Source organism: Rhineura floridana, chromosome 7 (assembly GCF_030035675.1).
Source record: "Rhineura floridana isolate rRhiFlo1 chromosome 7, rRhiFlo1.hap2, whole genome shotgun sequence".
NCBI lineage: Eukaryota > Metazoa > Chordata > Lepidosauria > Squamata > Rhineuridae > Rhineura > Rhineura floridana.
The window spans coordinates 131,400,689-131,414,312 of NC_084486.1; the positions used below are offsets into that span (position 1 = coordinate 131,400,689).

A 13,624-nucleotide genomic window follows, 5' to 3' on the forward strand; every position below is an offset into this window, starting at 1 on the left:
TAACTCTATGATTCTATGCACTTGCATTGCACTTTACAAACTAGAAGAGGATAGGACCCTGCTCAAGGATCTTGCAGTCTAGTGAATGTAACTGGGGGGGAAAATTAAGGGTCTTGCATGCGGGTGTTTTTGCAGGGGAAGCCTAACCTGCACTCCACGCTTGATGGGTAGCCTGAGCTCACAGAAAAGCCTGCTGTCGGCTTTCTGAGCCTCCCATAGGTTTTGGAACATACAAACCCTCCTTCAGCACTACCCCTTGATAGTTGATTCATTACTCAATATGTAAAAGCAAGATCTCAATTTTCTTTAGGCTGCCATGTTTCTAATTTTAGGTTGTATATGACTACGTTGTACTAGCAGACCCATTTCAATTAATTTACCAAAGTTAGTCCTGTCCATTATTGTTAATAGATCTACTCTGAGTAGGACTGACATTGGATACAACCCTCTTTCACGCTGTATGTAGAAATGGCCCAAAATAGACAGAATAAAAACTCCCTTTATTTTTTTAATCCTGGCTACCAAGAGCTATCTCAAATTACTTTATCGCAATAAAATGATCAGAACAAAACTAATGAGTACAAATGGAAGGGAAGCAGATTTTGGCTAAACATCAGATGGCATTCAATGTTAGTCATACTCAGAGTAGATCTATTAATGGACACGACTAATTTAGTTCATTAATTTCAGTGGGTCTATGCTGAGTAAGTCCCCACCAATGCTAAAATTCTTTGGTCCTATGAAATTTATATATATATATGTTTATTTTTTAATCTGCATTTTAAAAGTGACCATTGTCACTCAAAACATGAAGACACAACCCAGAATGCAGTAGTGAGTAGGAGACTCCCTCAAGACCAAATGTGAACCTTGAAAAAAAAAACTAAGGGAGTAAGCTTTAAATCATGTCCCAATATCACTGCTGAGAACGGTAAAACCCTCGCAAATTAAAGGATATGCCAAAGCAAATATTATTTAACTCCAGTATGCAGTTATTTAAGGTGACTGACAAGTTTCTATGGGCACCCCTGTGTTTTCCCATGCTATATGAAAATGTCTGACAAGGCATTTGTGTGCAGGCATATCACTGTCGTTACTCCAGGTAACTGGCAGAGATCAACATGTCAAGCAGGAAATCAGAGGTGACAGTGAGGCAGATTTCTATTTGCATCAAATTAATTACAAATTTATTGTTGTCTCCTAGGTAATTGTAACTGGAAGGCTCCAAGCACTTCCCAGCCAGCACCAGAAATTATTCTCTTTTCTGCTGAACACAGAACAGAATCTCAAACTGTCATGGAAATATAACATGCTTAGTTTACTCTCACAGTTGTTTGTTATTGTTCCTGTGTTTCTCAGTTTCGCTTGTCTTGCACAAAGCAATAGAAACGAGGTCATATTTTGTTTGTTTTTTCTACTGTTCCTCCAAGAAGCTTAGAGTAGTATGGAGGGCTTTATCCTCACAACAACCATGAGAGGTGGCTGTGGCTGAGAGAGAGTGACTGGCCCAAGGTCACCCTGTGAGGTTCATGGCTGAGCAAAGATTTGAACCTGGGTCTCCCCGACAAACACTAAATCTGTTTACACTACCTTGGCTCTCCCATAGCTTACTTCTTTCTGACCTTTTAGAGATGGTACTTTATCCAGTTCCTTCACATTTTGATACATGTAACCCTGTGATTCCTAGCAATGCATCCTGCGCCTACCATTTGCTTGTTGTTGCTGTTGTTGTTATGTGCCTTCAAGTCGATTATGACTTATGGCGACCCTATGAATCAGTGACCTCCAAGAGCATCTGTCATGAACCACCCTGTTCAGATCTTGTAAGTTCAGGTCTGTGGCTTCCTTTATGGAATCAATCCATCTCTTGTTTGACATTCTTCTTTTTCTACTCCCTTCTGTTTTTCCCAGCATTTTTTCTAGTGAATCATGTCTTCTCATGATGTGTCCAAAGTATGATAACCTCAGTTTCATCATTTTAGCTTCTAGTGATAGTTCTGGTTTAATTTATTCTATTTGTCCATTTGCTTGTTGAGCATTTGAGGGCTAAAAGTGCAATTGATTAACTGGAATGGGGACATAGTATGGGCCATTCAAAAGGGAAACATACAAATTTCCAGTAGGTATTGCTTAGAGTGCAACAAAAAAGCTGTTTGGAGCCTGGCCTTTCAGTTCCTTTTATAGCACAGATTAGGCAACAAGAGGCACGGAGACCTCTTCAAGCCTGCCATGTTTTACCTAGCTTGGTAGAAAAGCATATGAGTTGCATGCAGAAGGCCCAAGATTCAGTCCTTGGCATATCCAATTGAAAAGGAGATCAGGAAGCCAGTTCTGGGCAAGACCTCTGCTTAAGACCTGGAGAGCCACTACCAGTTGGGGTAGACAGCACTGAGCTAGATGGATGATAAAACAGCTTCCTAAGGTGTGTGGTGTGATGGTTAAGGTGTTGGACTATGACCTGGGAGACCAGGGTTCAAATCCCCACACAACCATGAAGCTCACTGGGTGACCTTGGGCCAATCACTACCTCTTAGCCTCAGAGGAATGGTAAACCCCCTCTGAATACCACTTACCATGAAAACCCAATTCATAGGGTCGCCATAAGTTGGAATCGACTTGAAGGCAGTCCATTTCCATTTTTTAAGGTGTTCCTCCGCAAAGGCTGTTTCACTCTCTTTTACCGCTGGAGCCACCACTGACAGCATGCCATATGGTGGCATCCTAAGGGTTAGGGACCCTGAGCGGCCTCTGCATGTTGCTGGATTACAACTCCCATGATTCCTGACCATTGGCCATTCTGGCTGAAGTTGATGGGTGCTGGAGTCCAACAACAGCTGGAGGAAATCTTAGCGTAGGGGTGGGGGACATCAGTTGTGGGGGCAGATGTGGTCCTTCAGGCCTCACAGTCTGACCCTTGGGCCTTTTTTCCAGGCCAAACACCCCTCCAGCCACACCCCTTCTCCCCAGGACATGCCCTTCACCAGCCCTGCTTCGTGCCCTCCTTTAGTGTTTTGTCTGGCTAGATCGTGTCCTTGGAACTCTGATCATGCCTCTTGCTTTTCTGAATGGAGGGTAAAGAGTGGTGTGAGTGTATGTAGAAACTAGCCAACTGTGCAAAGGTGAATTGTATATCTGTTGCTGTACCCAGTTTTGTCTCTGACCCTGCCAACCAGAATGTGGCCCTTGGAAGGTTGCCAAGAAAGAAATGTGGCTCTCAGGTTGAAACAAGATCCCCACCCTTGCCTTAGGGACTTAATAAGTTCCATGGGCCTTACATACGTTTTCAGTGCAGGCTCAAAAAATTATTTATTTCCATCTCCCAACTCCTAGGACAGGAAACATTTTGCGGTGGACTTGGTGTTTTGCATGTGTGTGCATCACTCTCCCCTTAGGATTGTTAGGTCACAGTAAAGACCAGCTGAGAGGTGGATGGGATGAATTTCATGTATTGATTCAAATAATCCAGCCAGTTCTTTAGCTGCAGGCATCTAGTGTTTAAGCCCAGCTCTCCTTGGGTTGGTTTTCTAGGAAACAGGAAATTTTCTTTTTAATGCTTAACATGGTCCTGAATGTGATGAGAACTTTTAAAAAAAATACCTGTAGTAGCTATATCTGTGTAACCAAGTTCCCAGTGATTTATCCCAGTTGCCCAACATTAACCCAGCACTCTAATGTCATCAAGGGCAAAACTACATGAGACACTGCATACCTGGAAACTTTGCCCCACAGGTCAAATAGCTGCTCTAGGATATCCATATCCAATCACAGATCTCCCACCATCTCAGCTAGTTACAATCTGAGACGCACAACCCAACACTGGGCACCACAGTGAGGGGTTGGCTTGGTTCTTATTGGCCACCATTGAGCTCTATGGGATGAAGGATTGTTCTTCCTAAAGCACTGGCCTGAATAATGGCTGGGGACCTACAGTGGAGAACTAGAGGTATGGAGAAAGGGCTGGAACTCCCCCTACTGCCAGCTCCCATCAAACCTGAGGAGCCTTTAGTTAAGTTGCATGATTAAGATTCCACTCAAATATGGCATCTCAGTAAATGCAGCCCACTGAATGTCCTTGGATGTCATCTTTTTAAAATGTGGCATTGTGGTTTTTTAATTGACAGCTTGAAAGCCCATTTAATCTATGCCATGGGAATCTAGTAGGGAATTGGTTTTCTGCAGGAGCTCATTGTTTGGTCCACACCTTGTTTGGTCCTGTGTGATTTGTGGAGTAGTTGACAGAACACAGTCCACCAACCACTATCCTCTAAACCTAATGCCCTCTACTTTACTTTACTTTTCTGTGGACATTTTTTCCCAAAAGAATGCATAGCAAACTAAGCCCATCTTCTCAGGCCAGCTGGCTTCCTGAAGAACCCTACAACGCAGCCTTCACCAATCTGATGCTCTCCAGATATTTTGGACTGTGCTGGCTGGGGCGATGGGACCTGTAGTCCAAAACATTTAGGAGTACCAGGTTGGTGACAGCTGCAGTAACATGTCCCGCTCGTGTGTTACGTGCTCCCCCAGAGCGCTCCACAGTCAGCAGAACTAAAATCCTTCATAATTAATGCTCCCGTCATTCTAATAAAAGCCTTTTAGTTCCTCTGGTGTTTTTAGCTATGCTGCTTTGTCTGGCAATTACGCCTCTGTGACATTTTTAAGTAGGCTCTGGTTACCGTTTCTCACCTTAACTTTTCATACACACTCATTTGCTGCAGGAGTCCAGATGGCCAGGGATGTTTGTCTTGTTTTGTACCTCTAATGCAGGGCTGTATTATCTCTCTCCCCAGCAGGCCAAATTTGACAAATGTTTGGGGTCAGGTTAATCACCTGATGTCACAAATGATGTGAGGCACAAATGACCTGTGCTTTGACGCATCAGTGATCAGCTGATTACCTGACTTCAATGTACAGTGCAGGACTCTTTGCATGGGGCCTGCAAAGAGCCCTGCTCTGTGATTTGAAGTCCCGTCGATCAGCTGATTATCATTGCTTCAGAAGCCAGGTGTGATGTGCTTCTGAAGCATCAGCAATTCAGCTGATTACTAGGACTTCAAAAACCCTTTTTGGCTCCAGCTACCTTTTTACCTGCTCGTACCTGATCTCACATATGACATCAAGTGATTGGGTGTGGCTTGGCCAAATGGGGAGGCCTGCCAAGCCTAACTCGGCCCATGGGCTAGAGGTTCTCCACCCCTGCTCTAATGCAACCTTTTGCAACCTTTGGGTCCCCAAATGTTGCACGACTAAATTCCCATAATTCCTGACCATTCACCATGCTGGCCAGGGCTGATGGGAGTTGTGATCCAGCAATATCTGGGGACCCAAAGGTTGGGAAAGGCTGCTCTATTGGATCGAATCCTAGTTTGTTGGGTGTCTGGAAACAGCACCTATTGACTATGGATTCTCTTTGTCTATATCTCTATCTACAGTGCACAACTTTTGGCCAAAAACTTGATTATATAGTCAAAATCTTCAAAGAGACCAGTGTTATTTATTATACTGTGCAGCAGGATCAGGAACCTGTGGCCTTTCAGATGTTGATGGACTCCAACTCCCATCAGCCCCAAAGTAGGCAGATGTTCCACAGGTGCAAGTTTTCCAATAACTAGGCTGCAGTGACCAAGGGAGGAATGGAGACCGATTGAATTCAGAACTGTTAAAGCAATCAAAGAGTTTGCAGTGTGGTTGCACAGCATGAGAACAGCCCTGCTAGATTAAACCAAAGCACCATCTTGTTCAGTATCCTGGTCTGCACAGTGTCCAGGCAGATGCTTCCAAGGAGGACATTCCTGCTGTGTCCCACCTACCTGGCAACTGGTCTGATATATAGCTATTGCGACAATGTCTATTGATATTTCTATCCTCCAGTCTATTTTAACGCCATCAAACCTAGTGGCTGTCGCCATATCTTATTGCAATGAACTCCATGAATTAATTACGTATTATATGAAGAATGGGTTCCTTGTTTTCCCTGTCCTGAATCTACTGCTAATCCATTTTCATTACTCAAGGCATAACCTTGAGTTCTAGTATTATGATACAGGGACACTACAGGGAGTCGGGGGGGCTTCTTTCTAATTAATTTCTTCACCCCATGCATAGCGTTATACAGGGCTGGCGCCAGGCATGACTGAGTCCGTAGCCCTGTTTAACATAAGAACATAAGAAGAGCCTGCTGGATCAGGCCAGTGGCCCATCTAGTCCAGCATCCTGTTCTCACAGTGGCCAACCAGGTGCCTGGGGGAAGCCTGCAAGCAGGACCCGAGTGCAAGAACACTCTCCCCTCCTGAGGCTTCCGGCAACTGGTTTTCAGGAGCATGCTGCCTCTGACTAGGGTGGCAGAGCACAGCCATCACGGCTAGTAGCCATTGATAGCCCTGTCCTCCATGAATTTGTCTAATCCTCTTTTAAAGCCATCCAAGCTGGTGGCCATTACTGCATCTTGTGGGAGCAAATTCCATAGTTTAACTATACGCTGAGTAAAGAAGTACTTCCTTTTGTCTGTCCTGAATCTTCCAACATTCAGCTTCTTTGAATGTCCACGAGTTCTAGTATTATGAGAGAGGGAGAAGAACTTTTCTCTATCCACTTTCTCAATGCCATGCATTTTTATACACGTCTATCATGTCTCCTCTGACCCGCCTTTTCTCTAAACTAAAAAGCCCCAAATGCTGCAACCTTTCCTCGTAAGGGAGTCGCTCCATCCCCTTGATCATTCTGGTTGCCCTCTTCTGAACCTTTTCCAACTCTATAATATCCTTTTTGAGATGAGGCCCCAACACCCACTCCTTGTAGAGGCAGCATGAGACTTATATAGGTCTGCCCACTCATTCCACCTACCTCTAGTGTCAGTGTGCATGTCCACCTTCTATCACCCAAGATGGTGGGAGGGGCATCAACCTGTTAGAAGGGGGGCCCTCAGGGTCCTTCATCCGGGGGCCCGTCTGCCGGTTCGCTGGCACCAGACCTTATTTTATAAAATCTCGCTTTCCTGTCCCTTGCTTTATTCTTGTTTTCTCCCCTAATGACAAAACCCCATATATGTTAGACAAGTGGTAGCCAATGTGCTCCCTTCCAAATGTGGTTGGGTTACAGCCCCAGCCAGCATGGCCAATTGTCAAGTATAATGGCAATTATAGCCCCAAACATCTGGAAGGCACCATAGTGACTACCTCTTTCCTCATAGGGAGGTCCCCCACCCTTCATTATGGTTGTCCTTTTCTGCATTTTTCAACTCTTACTACATCATATTGTGGAGGAGGCAACCAGAACGTTATACATACAGTATGTTTTCTATGCTGTGCTTGGAACATTTTGGCTCATTAGTTTTAGAACAGCACTGGCCAAACTTTTGGGTGGTAGGGAGCTAGAGCAGGGATGTATGGACGTCCAGGTGCTGTTGGACTACAACTCCCCATCATTCATGAACGTTGGCCAGATTGGCTGAGGCTGATGGGAGGTGAAGTCCGACAGCATCTGGATGGCCCCAGGTTCGTCATCTCACGATCCAGGACATGAGATCAAACCACTCTAATGCATGCTGATATACATATAAAGCCCACCACCCCACCCAGTTGGCAAGGTTCTGCTTCTAGTCTGCTGAGTGAAGGAGCAGGAAACAGCACACCACTGAAGTAACAGGTAGAAGTGAAGGCCTGACCTTAGCCCTGTTCACGTGTTAGCCATGTGAATAAGGTGGATCAGGGCCTGCACCTCACTCAGCATGCAAACCCAGCTCTGCCCTGCTCTTCATGCATTGGGCATGTGTCTGAAGAGGAACCAGCTGGTTCCTCTGTGTAATCACCCACTCTAATTGTGAAGGGCTCCCGACTTGCATGCAGGAGCCTATGCAAGGAAATACATGAATGAGCCAGACCCCAGCCTAATGGGTGTCAAAGCACATGCTCCCCACTCAGCCTTAAGAATTCAACTATCCTTGTTCTAGAGCAGGGGTGGGGAAACTTTGGCCTTCCAGATGTTACTGAACTACAACTCCCATCAACCTCAGCAAACATGGCCAATGGCGGGGGATGATGGGAGTGGTAGTTCAGCAACATCTATAGGGCCAAAGGTTCCCCACACCTGTTCTAGAACATAACGAAGTATGGTGGTACCTAAGGGAACCAGGTAACGGTGCTGCTGAGAGCTTGTTTCTGTTTGATATTATTATTAGCAACATTATTACCTGCCCTTCACTCAGAGGTCCCAGGGTGGGTTACAACAATTTTAAAATACATCATTAAAACAAAACAACCTAAAATCACAACATCACAAAAATATGGTGGTATAGTTTCAGCATATTTGGTGTGGTGGTCAGAAGATACTTTTTCTTTCTTTTATTTAACATTTATATACTGCTTGACTATAACAAAATCTGTACCTGAATACCTTACTGTCTTCTTCTGTATTAATTCAGTGTTTCTGTGTTCACCAGTAGCAACTTGCAGATATGCTTCTTTGTGGGGGAAGAGAGCTGGGAGTTTCATTCTTGTTTTATGCCCTCTAGGTTCACAATAGAACAGGAAATTGATCTGAAGGATGTTTTGAAGGGCCTTGGGATTACAGAAGTGTTTAGCCGAAGCGCTGATCTCACTGCCATGTCTGGTAAGAGACTTTTTGTCCATATGTCTTGGACCCTTGCATATAATTGTTCCAAAATCATTTCAAAGCTAAAAGTCAAAGTTCTTAAACAGGGTAGGTAAAATTTGGCATTTCCCCTGGCTCGTGTAGTTACCATGTGCAACTTGCCATGGGCCAACCATTCCAAGAGAAGAGTTTACTGGAAAGAAAGTCAGCGGATTTGTGGCTCTCGTGTCTCCAGTTGCCTACCCCTAGGATAAAATATTTTTTTCCAAGAAAGCAACCATAACTAGGGGTAGAGCGAAACAGCCAGACCCTGTTCAACACCCTTCTTGAAGGTGGCAAATTTTGGGTAGCCATATCAGTGCCTTCACTGAGGAGGAGGTTACAATTAGACCCTCAAATCAATTTAAGGAGAGAGGGCTTACAATTATCATTGAGGGTGGCTTCTTACCTTTTCTTTTTGCAACCCCCCATTTAAAAATCTCTTTAAAACCACTGGCCACAGCAGCAGTGCAGTTCTAACCACCACCATCCTTTCCCAGAATGCCTCTGGAAGGAAAGCAAGCACTAGCACAGCCTTCCCCAACCTGTTGCCCACCAGGTGTTTTTGGACTACAGTTTCCATCAGCCCCACACTGTATAACTGTGCTGGTTGAGGCTGGTGCGATTTGTAGTCTAAAACATCTGGAGGGTAACAGGTTGGGAAGGATGCCCTCTGGGAAAGCCAAAAGGCAGTGACAGAGCGCCACTGCTGCTGCTGCTGCTGCACTGGAGAGGATGCTTTTTAAAGCAGGAATGGCTAGACTGTGACCCTCCCCAGATGGGACTCCAAATCCCGTCTGCCCCAGCCAGCATGGCCAACGGTCAGTGATGATAGGGGTTGTAGTCAAGCAATATCTAGATGGCCACATGTTAGCCATTCTTGTTTTAAACAATATTTTAAAGGGGAGATGATTTTGAAAAACACAAGGACTCTCTCCTCCCTAGAAACTGTCTCCCACTCCTTCCCCTTTTCTCCTTTTCATCTCATTTCTGGGATTTGCCCAAAATGTTCCTTCAAATTGGATTAACACCCCCCCCCCCGATGAAAGGACACCAGCCCTAGCTACAACCCAGGACAGAGTTCAACACACTCAAGGCAGTTAATTTCAATGGATCACAGCCAAGATAGTTTTACTTGTTGTTAGTACTATTTGATACGTCATAGAACTGGAAGGAAATGTAGATAATACATTATTGTTTCAGATATGTAGCTTCGCATAAGCCCTTTTCACCATTGCAGGAAGATCCTCTACCATCATACAGCTACAGTAGATAAGGTGTGTCAGTGTAGTCCTCAATGAATCTGTGAATGGTGACTCTCGGTGTTGAGAATTCAAAGAATTATCAACACTCAGACGGAGGGGATGGGATCAGTTCCATGGTTATAATCAAGGGGTTCAACAGGGAGGACAGAAGCTATAGGAATGCCTCCTTTGTGTTTTATTGGATGCAATGAGTTATTTGGTTAGTCATCAGTCACTGGGCAATATCCAACTCTCTTCACTCATGCACAAGTAGAAAGGACTTCTGTTCATGCACACAAGAGCTGGTAACATTTCCTTGTGGTTGCAGTCTTGTGTGCCTCCATGGGGTACTCGGGGGGGCACTGACCTTAGCGAAGGCTTTTCAGTGGCCCAGGGAATCCTGGTGCAAGGGGAGCTTAAAAGCCAGCATGCATAAATTGGATAAACTGGTCTCTCCCAACCAGTTTGTCATCTTCCCAATGTATCCTACAGTGGTGAAATTGAGATACGTCCACCGGTAATGAAACCATCTAATGTAATCTAGTGGATCACCCACTGGATCTAATGCTTTCGCAATAGGCAGGCACATCTATAAGAATGAGTGACCATGGCATAATTACCAGGAAATGTTACTATAGGTTGATAAAGAGCACACTTCTATGCATGTTTATTAGGAAGTAAGTCCCAGTGAGTTCAGTGCAGCTTGGTCCCAGGTAAGGTATATCTAAGATTGCAGCCTTAAATAGGAGAAAGGTAGAATTTGGAGAAATGTAATTTAAAAAATACTGGGTTTTTTTTAGTTTTTAAAATTTATGTTAAGTAAATATGCTATTTGCAGTCATTCTGACATATATGTACATGTACATAAAATAAACAGTAAGGGTTGTATTCAACTAAGTCCTACTGAAATTTAAATTAGTGAACCTAAGTTAGCTATGTCTATTAATTTCAATGGGACTACTCTGAGTAGAACAAAGACAGAATGCCGCCCTCAACTTCTGTTACATAATCAGACATGGTATACAGATATAATAAAGTTCCCAGTAATTTATATGGGTCTGCATTATCTTGTACCTTGTAACAATAAATAATAAATACAATCCATTTCTCTACAAAATAATTATCAGCTTATTTATGTGCAAATTGCCTTGGCTGCATGTCCACCAAGAAGTGCTCAAAACAGTTTACAAGAGAAGATTAAAACATCATTAAATGTCTCTGACAAATGGTACTTGTCCTTTGTAAGCAGCAAAGAATCTCCACAGGCTTCGTTGCGGTGATAAAAATGTTCTTAATGGCCATGGAATTGGCTAAACTATCATTCCTTAAGAGCAATGCAATCCCTCCCCACCACCACCTCCCACCTGCCCAAAGAGTTCTGCTTCTACTAGAAACTGTTACAAAAAGCTCTTTGGATCAATGGAAGCCTACACACACTGCCTTGACTTTTAACAAGGTATTACTCATGCCTGCCTCTATTAAAGCTTCTGGCTCCCATCTCCAGTTAGATCTGGCTGCCATGCTTGTTATACTTATCATTTATGTATTTTCTCTCCTTTGTTCCTGTGCACGTCTCACCTGAGGTTTGATGCTTAGCTGTATTGGGTGGTTCAAGTTAGCAACGAGGACATTGCTGGGAGCTGGCTTATAGCCAGCAACGGCAATCGGCTGATAATTACAATGTCAGGACCATGTTGAGATGGAGACATGACAGCAACAGGAGCAAGGGTTTTTTTTGTCCTATTGCACATTCCAGAGTTACCCAGATAATGTAGGCATCTCACCTGTTCACTGCAAGTCATTGCCCTTGCATTGATTTAAGTAAGCTCCGTACTCAGTACCAGTGATTTGCTGAGTTCCTCTCTTAAAATCGAAAACATAAGAAGAACCTGCTGGATCAGGCCAAAAGCCCATCGTGTCCAGCATCCTGTTGTCACAGTAGCCAACCAGATGCCTATGTGAAGCCCATAAGCAGGACCTGAGTGCACGAGCACTCTCCCCTCCTGCAGTTTCCAGGAATTGGTAGCTTTGCTGCATCAAAACCATGATCCAGTAAGTTCAACACTGCACCATGATTGGGATGTGCCAAAAATGTTGGTGTAAAACCAAGTAGTAATGGAGGGTTTAATTACCCTATTTCTAGGCCCTACATAGATGCTAGTCTCTAGAGAAAACAGTCAAGGGGGTAGTTCGTCCTGGAGCCCTGTCACTGGGAGCATATAATGCCAATACTTTCTTCGCTGCATGAGCTCCTCTTCTGCTTCAGGGCCTAATTCAAAGTCCTAATAACAGCTTTTAAAGCTCTGAACTGGGGTAGATACGTGTGGTGCCCTCCAGATGTTTTGGACTAGAACTCCAGCAGGACTAATGATCAGGCATGATGAGATGTTGGCTATCATGGCTGTAAACTATCTGGGATGTCCAATATGAACCTGCCCACATTCTTAGTCATCATAGGGATGGACAAGTCAGGTTTTTTTTCTGGTCTGTGTCAGTTTGGCACGTGCTCACATATAAGTCCATTTCATCCCAATTCTGCATTATTCTGCAATATAAGAAAGAACCACAAAAACAGTTGATATTTAAATGCATATTTTAAGGGTATTTTCTGCCCAAATGCATGTTTTGAAATGCATTTTGATACTTTTTTTTTTGAGCTGCAAACTGTGTTAGAACAATTGGGAAATATAAAAGCTGGTAGTGGCCCACACAGTGGCCCAGGAGGTATAGATCTGGTCACTTCATTTCAGAATTCACAATGATGAAATCCCTAATGCATCCCTAGTCATCATCTGAGGCTCTAATCTCCTTCCCCCTCACCTTCTGTGGTTATGTAGGTGGGTGAGACCCAGGGCCTTTCTGACCATTGCATGCAGTCTAGATTCTTTTCCTCTCACACATACACTGGGAGGTCCACCTGGCTTCCTCGCTCTTGTTTTCCTAACATTGTGTTAAGATAGTCTGTTCTGGAGGGTTGGTGGGGTAGATAAAGTGATCTGTCGCTCTTCTGCCAGCCTGCTTACTCACCTAGATGAAATTCCTAGTGGCCTATGGCTACTACGTGAGTTGTTAAAATATAAGGCTGATACAAAGTTTGCTTGGTTTACAAATGTACAAGCAGAGCTTAAGCGGTGGCAAAAAGGGGATTCTACAAGGCAGAAGATCCTACAGAGAACAACCTGGACAGTCCTCTGAGCTACACCCTTAGTTCATGCTTAAGCCATCTGGAAACTTTAAGCTCTCCCTTATCCTCACTCTCTCCTGCTTAACAAACAAAAACTTCCATATATATTTTTTTCCTGTGTTCTCCTTGCCACCTTCCCTTAACAAGAGGGATTTCATCTTCTACAAGCCCTGATGGGCAACTCATTCAGAAACACAGAGAGATATCTCCAGCTTTCAGGAGACCATCTGCTAATCATTAATTCTCTTTCATAAATTCAACAAACTATATTAACCAGCAATCCACCTAACAGCGAATGGGTGACCAAAAGCTGCGACACAATGGCAAATATTTTACATCTTCATATTTGTAAGCATCATGCTTACAAAAGGGAGAGCTTTGGCAACCTATGGGGGATCAGGGGGAGGCCTGGCCCATAAGGGCGGGGGGAGCACTGGTGACCCTTGTGGGGAGAGGAAGAGGGAGCTCTGGCAACCCCTGTGCGGGAGAAGGAGGATGACTTTGGTGATGGTAGGTGAAGTTGGTGAGCGAAGTAAGCAGGGGTGGCAGTCCCTAGTATTAATATATT

General features: G+C 44.2%; 1 protein-coding gene across 1 annotated transcript in view; it reads left to right on the forward strand.

The window, feature by feature from the left end:
* SERPINI1 (serpin family I member 1) overlaps positions 1–13,624 on the forward strand; it is a 141,852-nt gene that overhangs the window by 109,239 nt on the left and 18,989 nt on the right. The window contains exon 6 of the mRNA XM_061637245.1: positions 8,510–8,607. Coding sequence (XP_061493229.1) covers positions 8,510–8,607 — 98 coding nt within the window. The remainder of the gene's footprint in view (positions 1–8,509; positions 8,608–13,624) is intronic.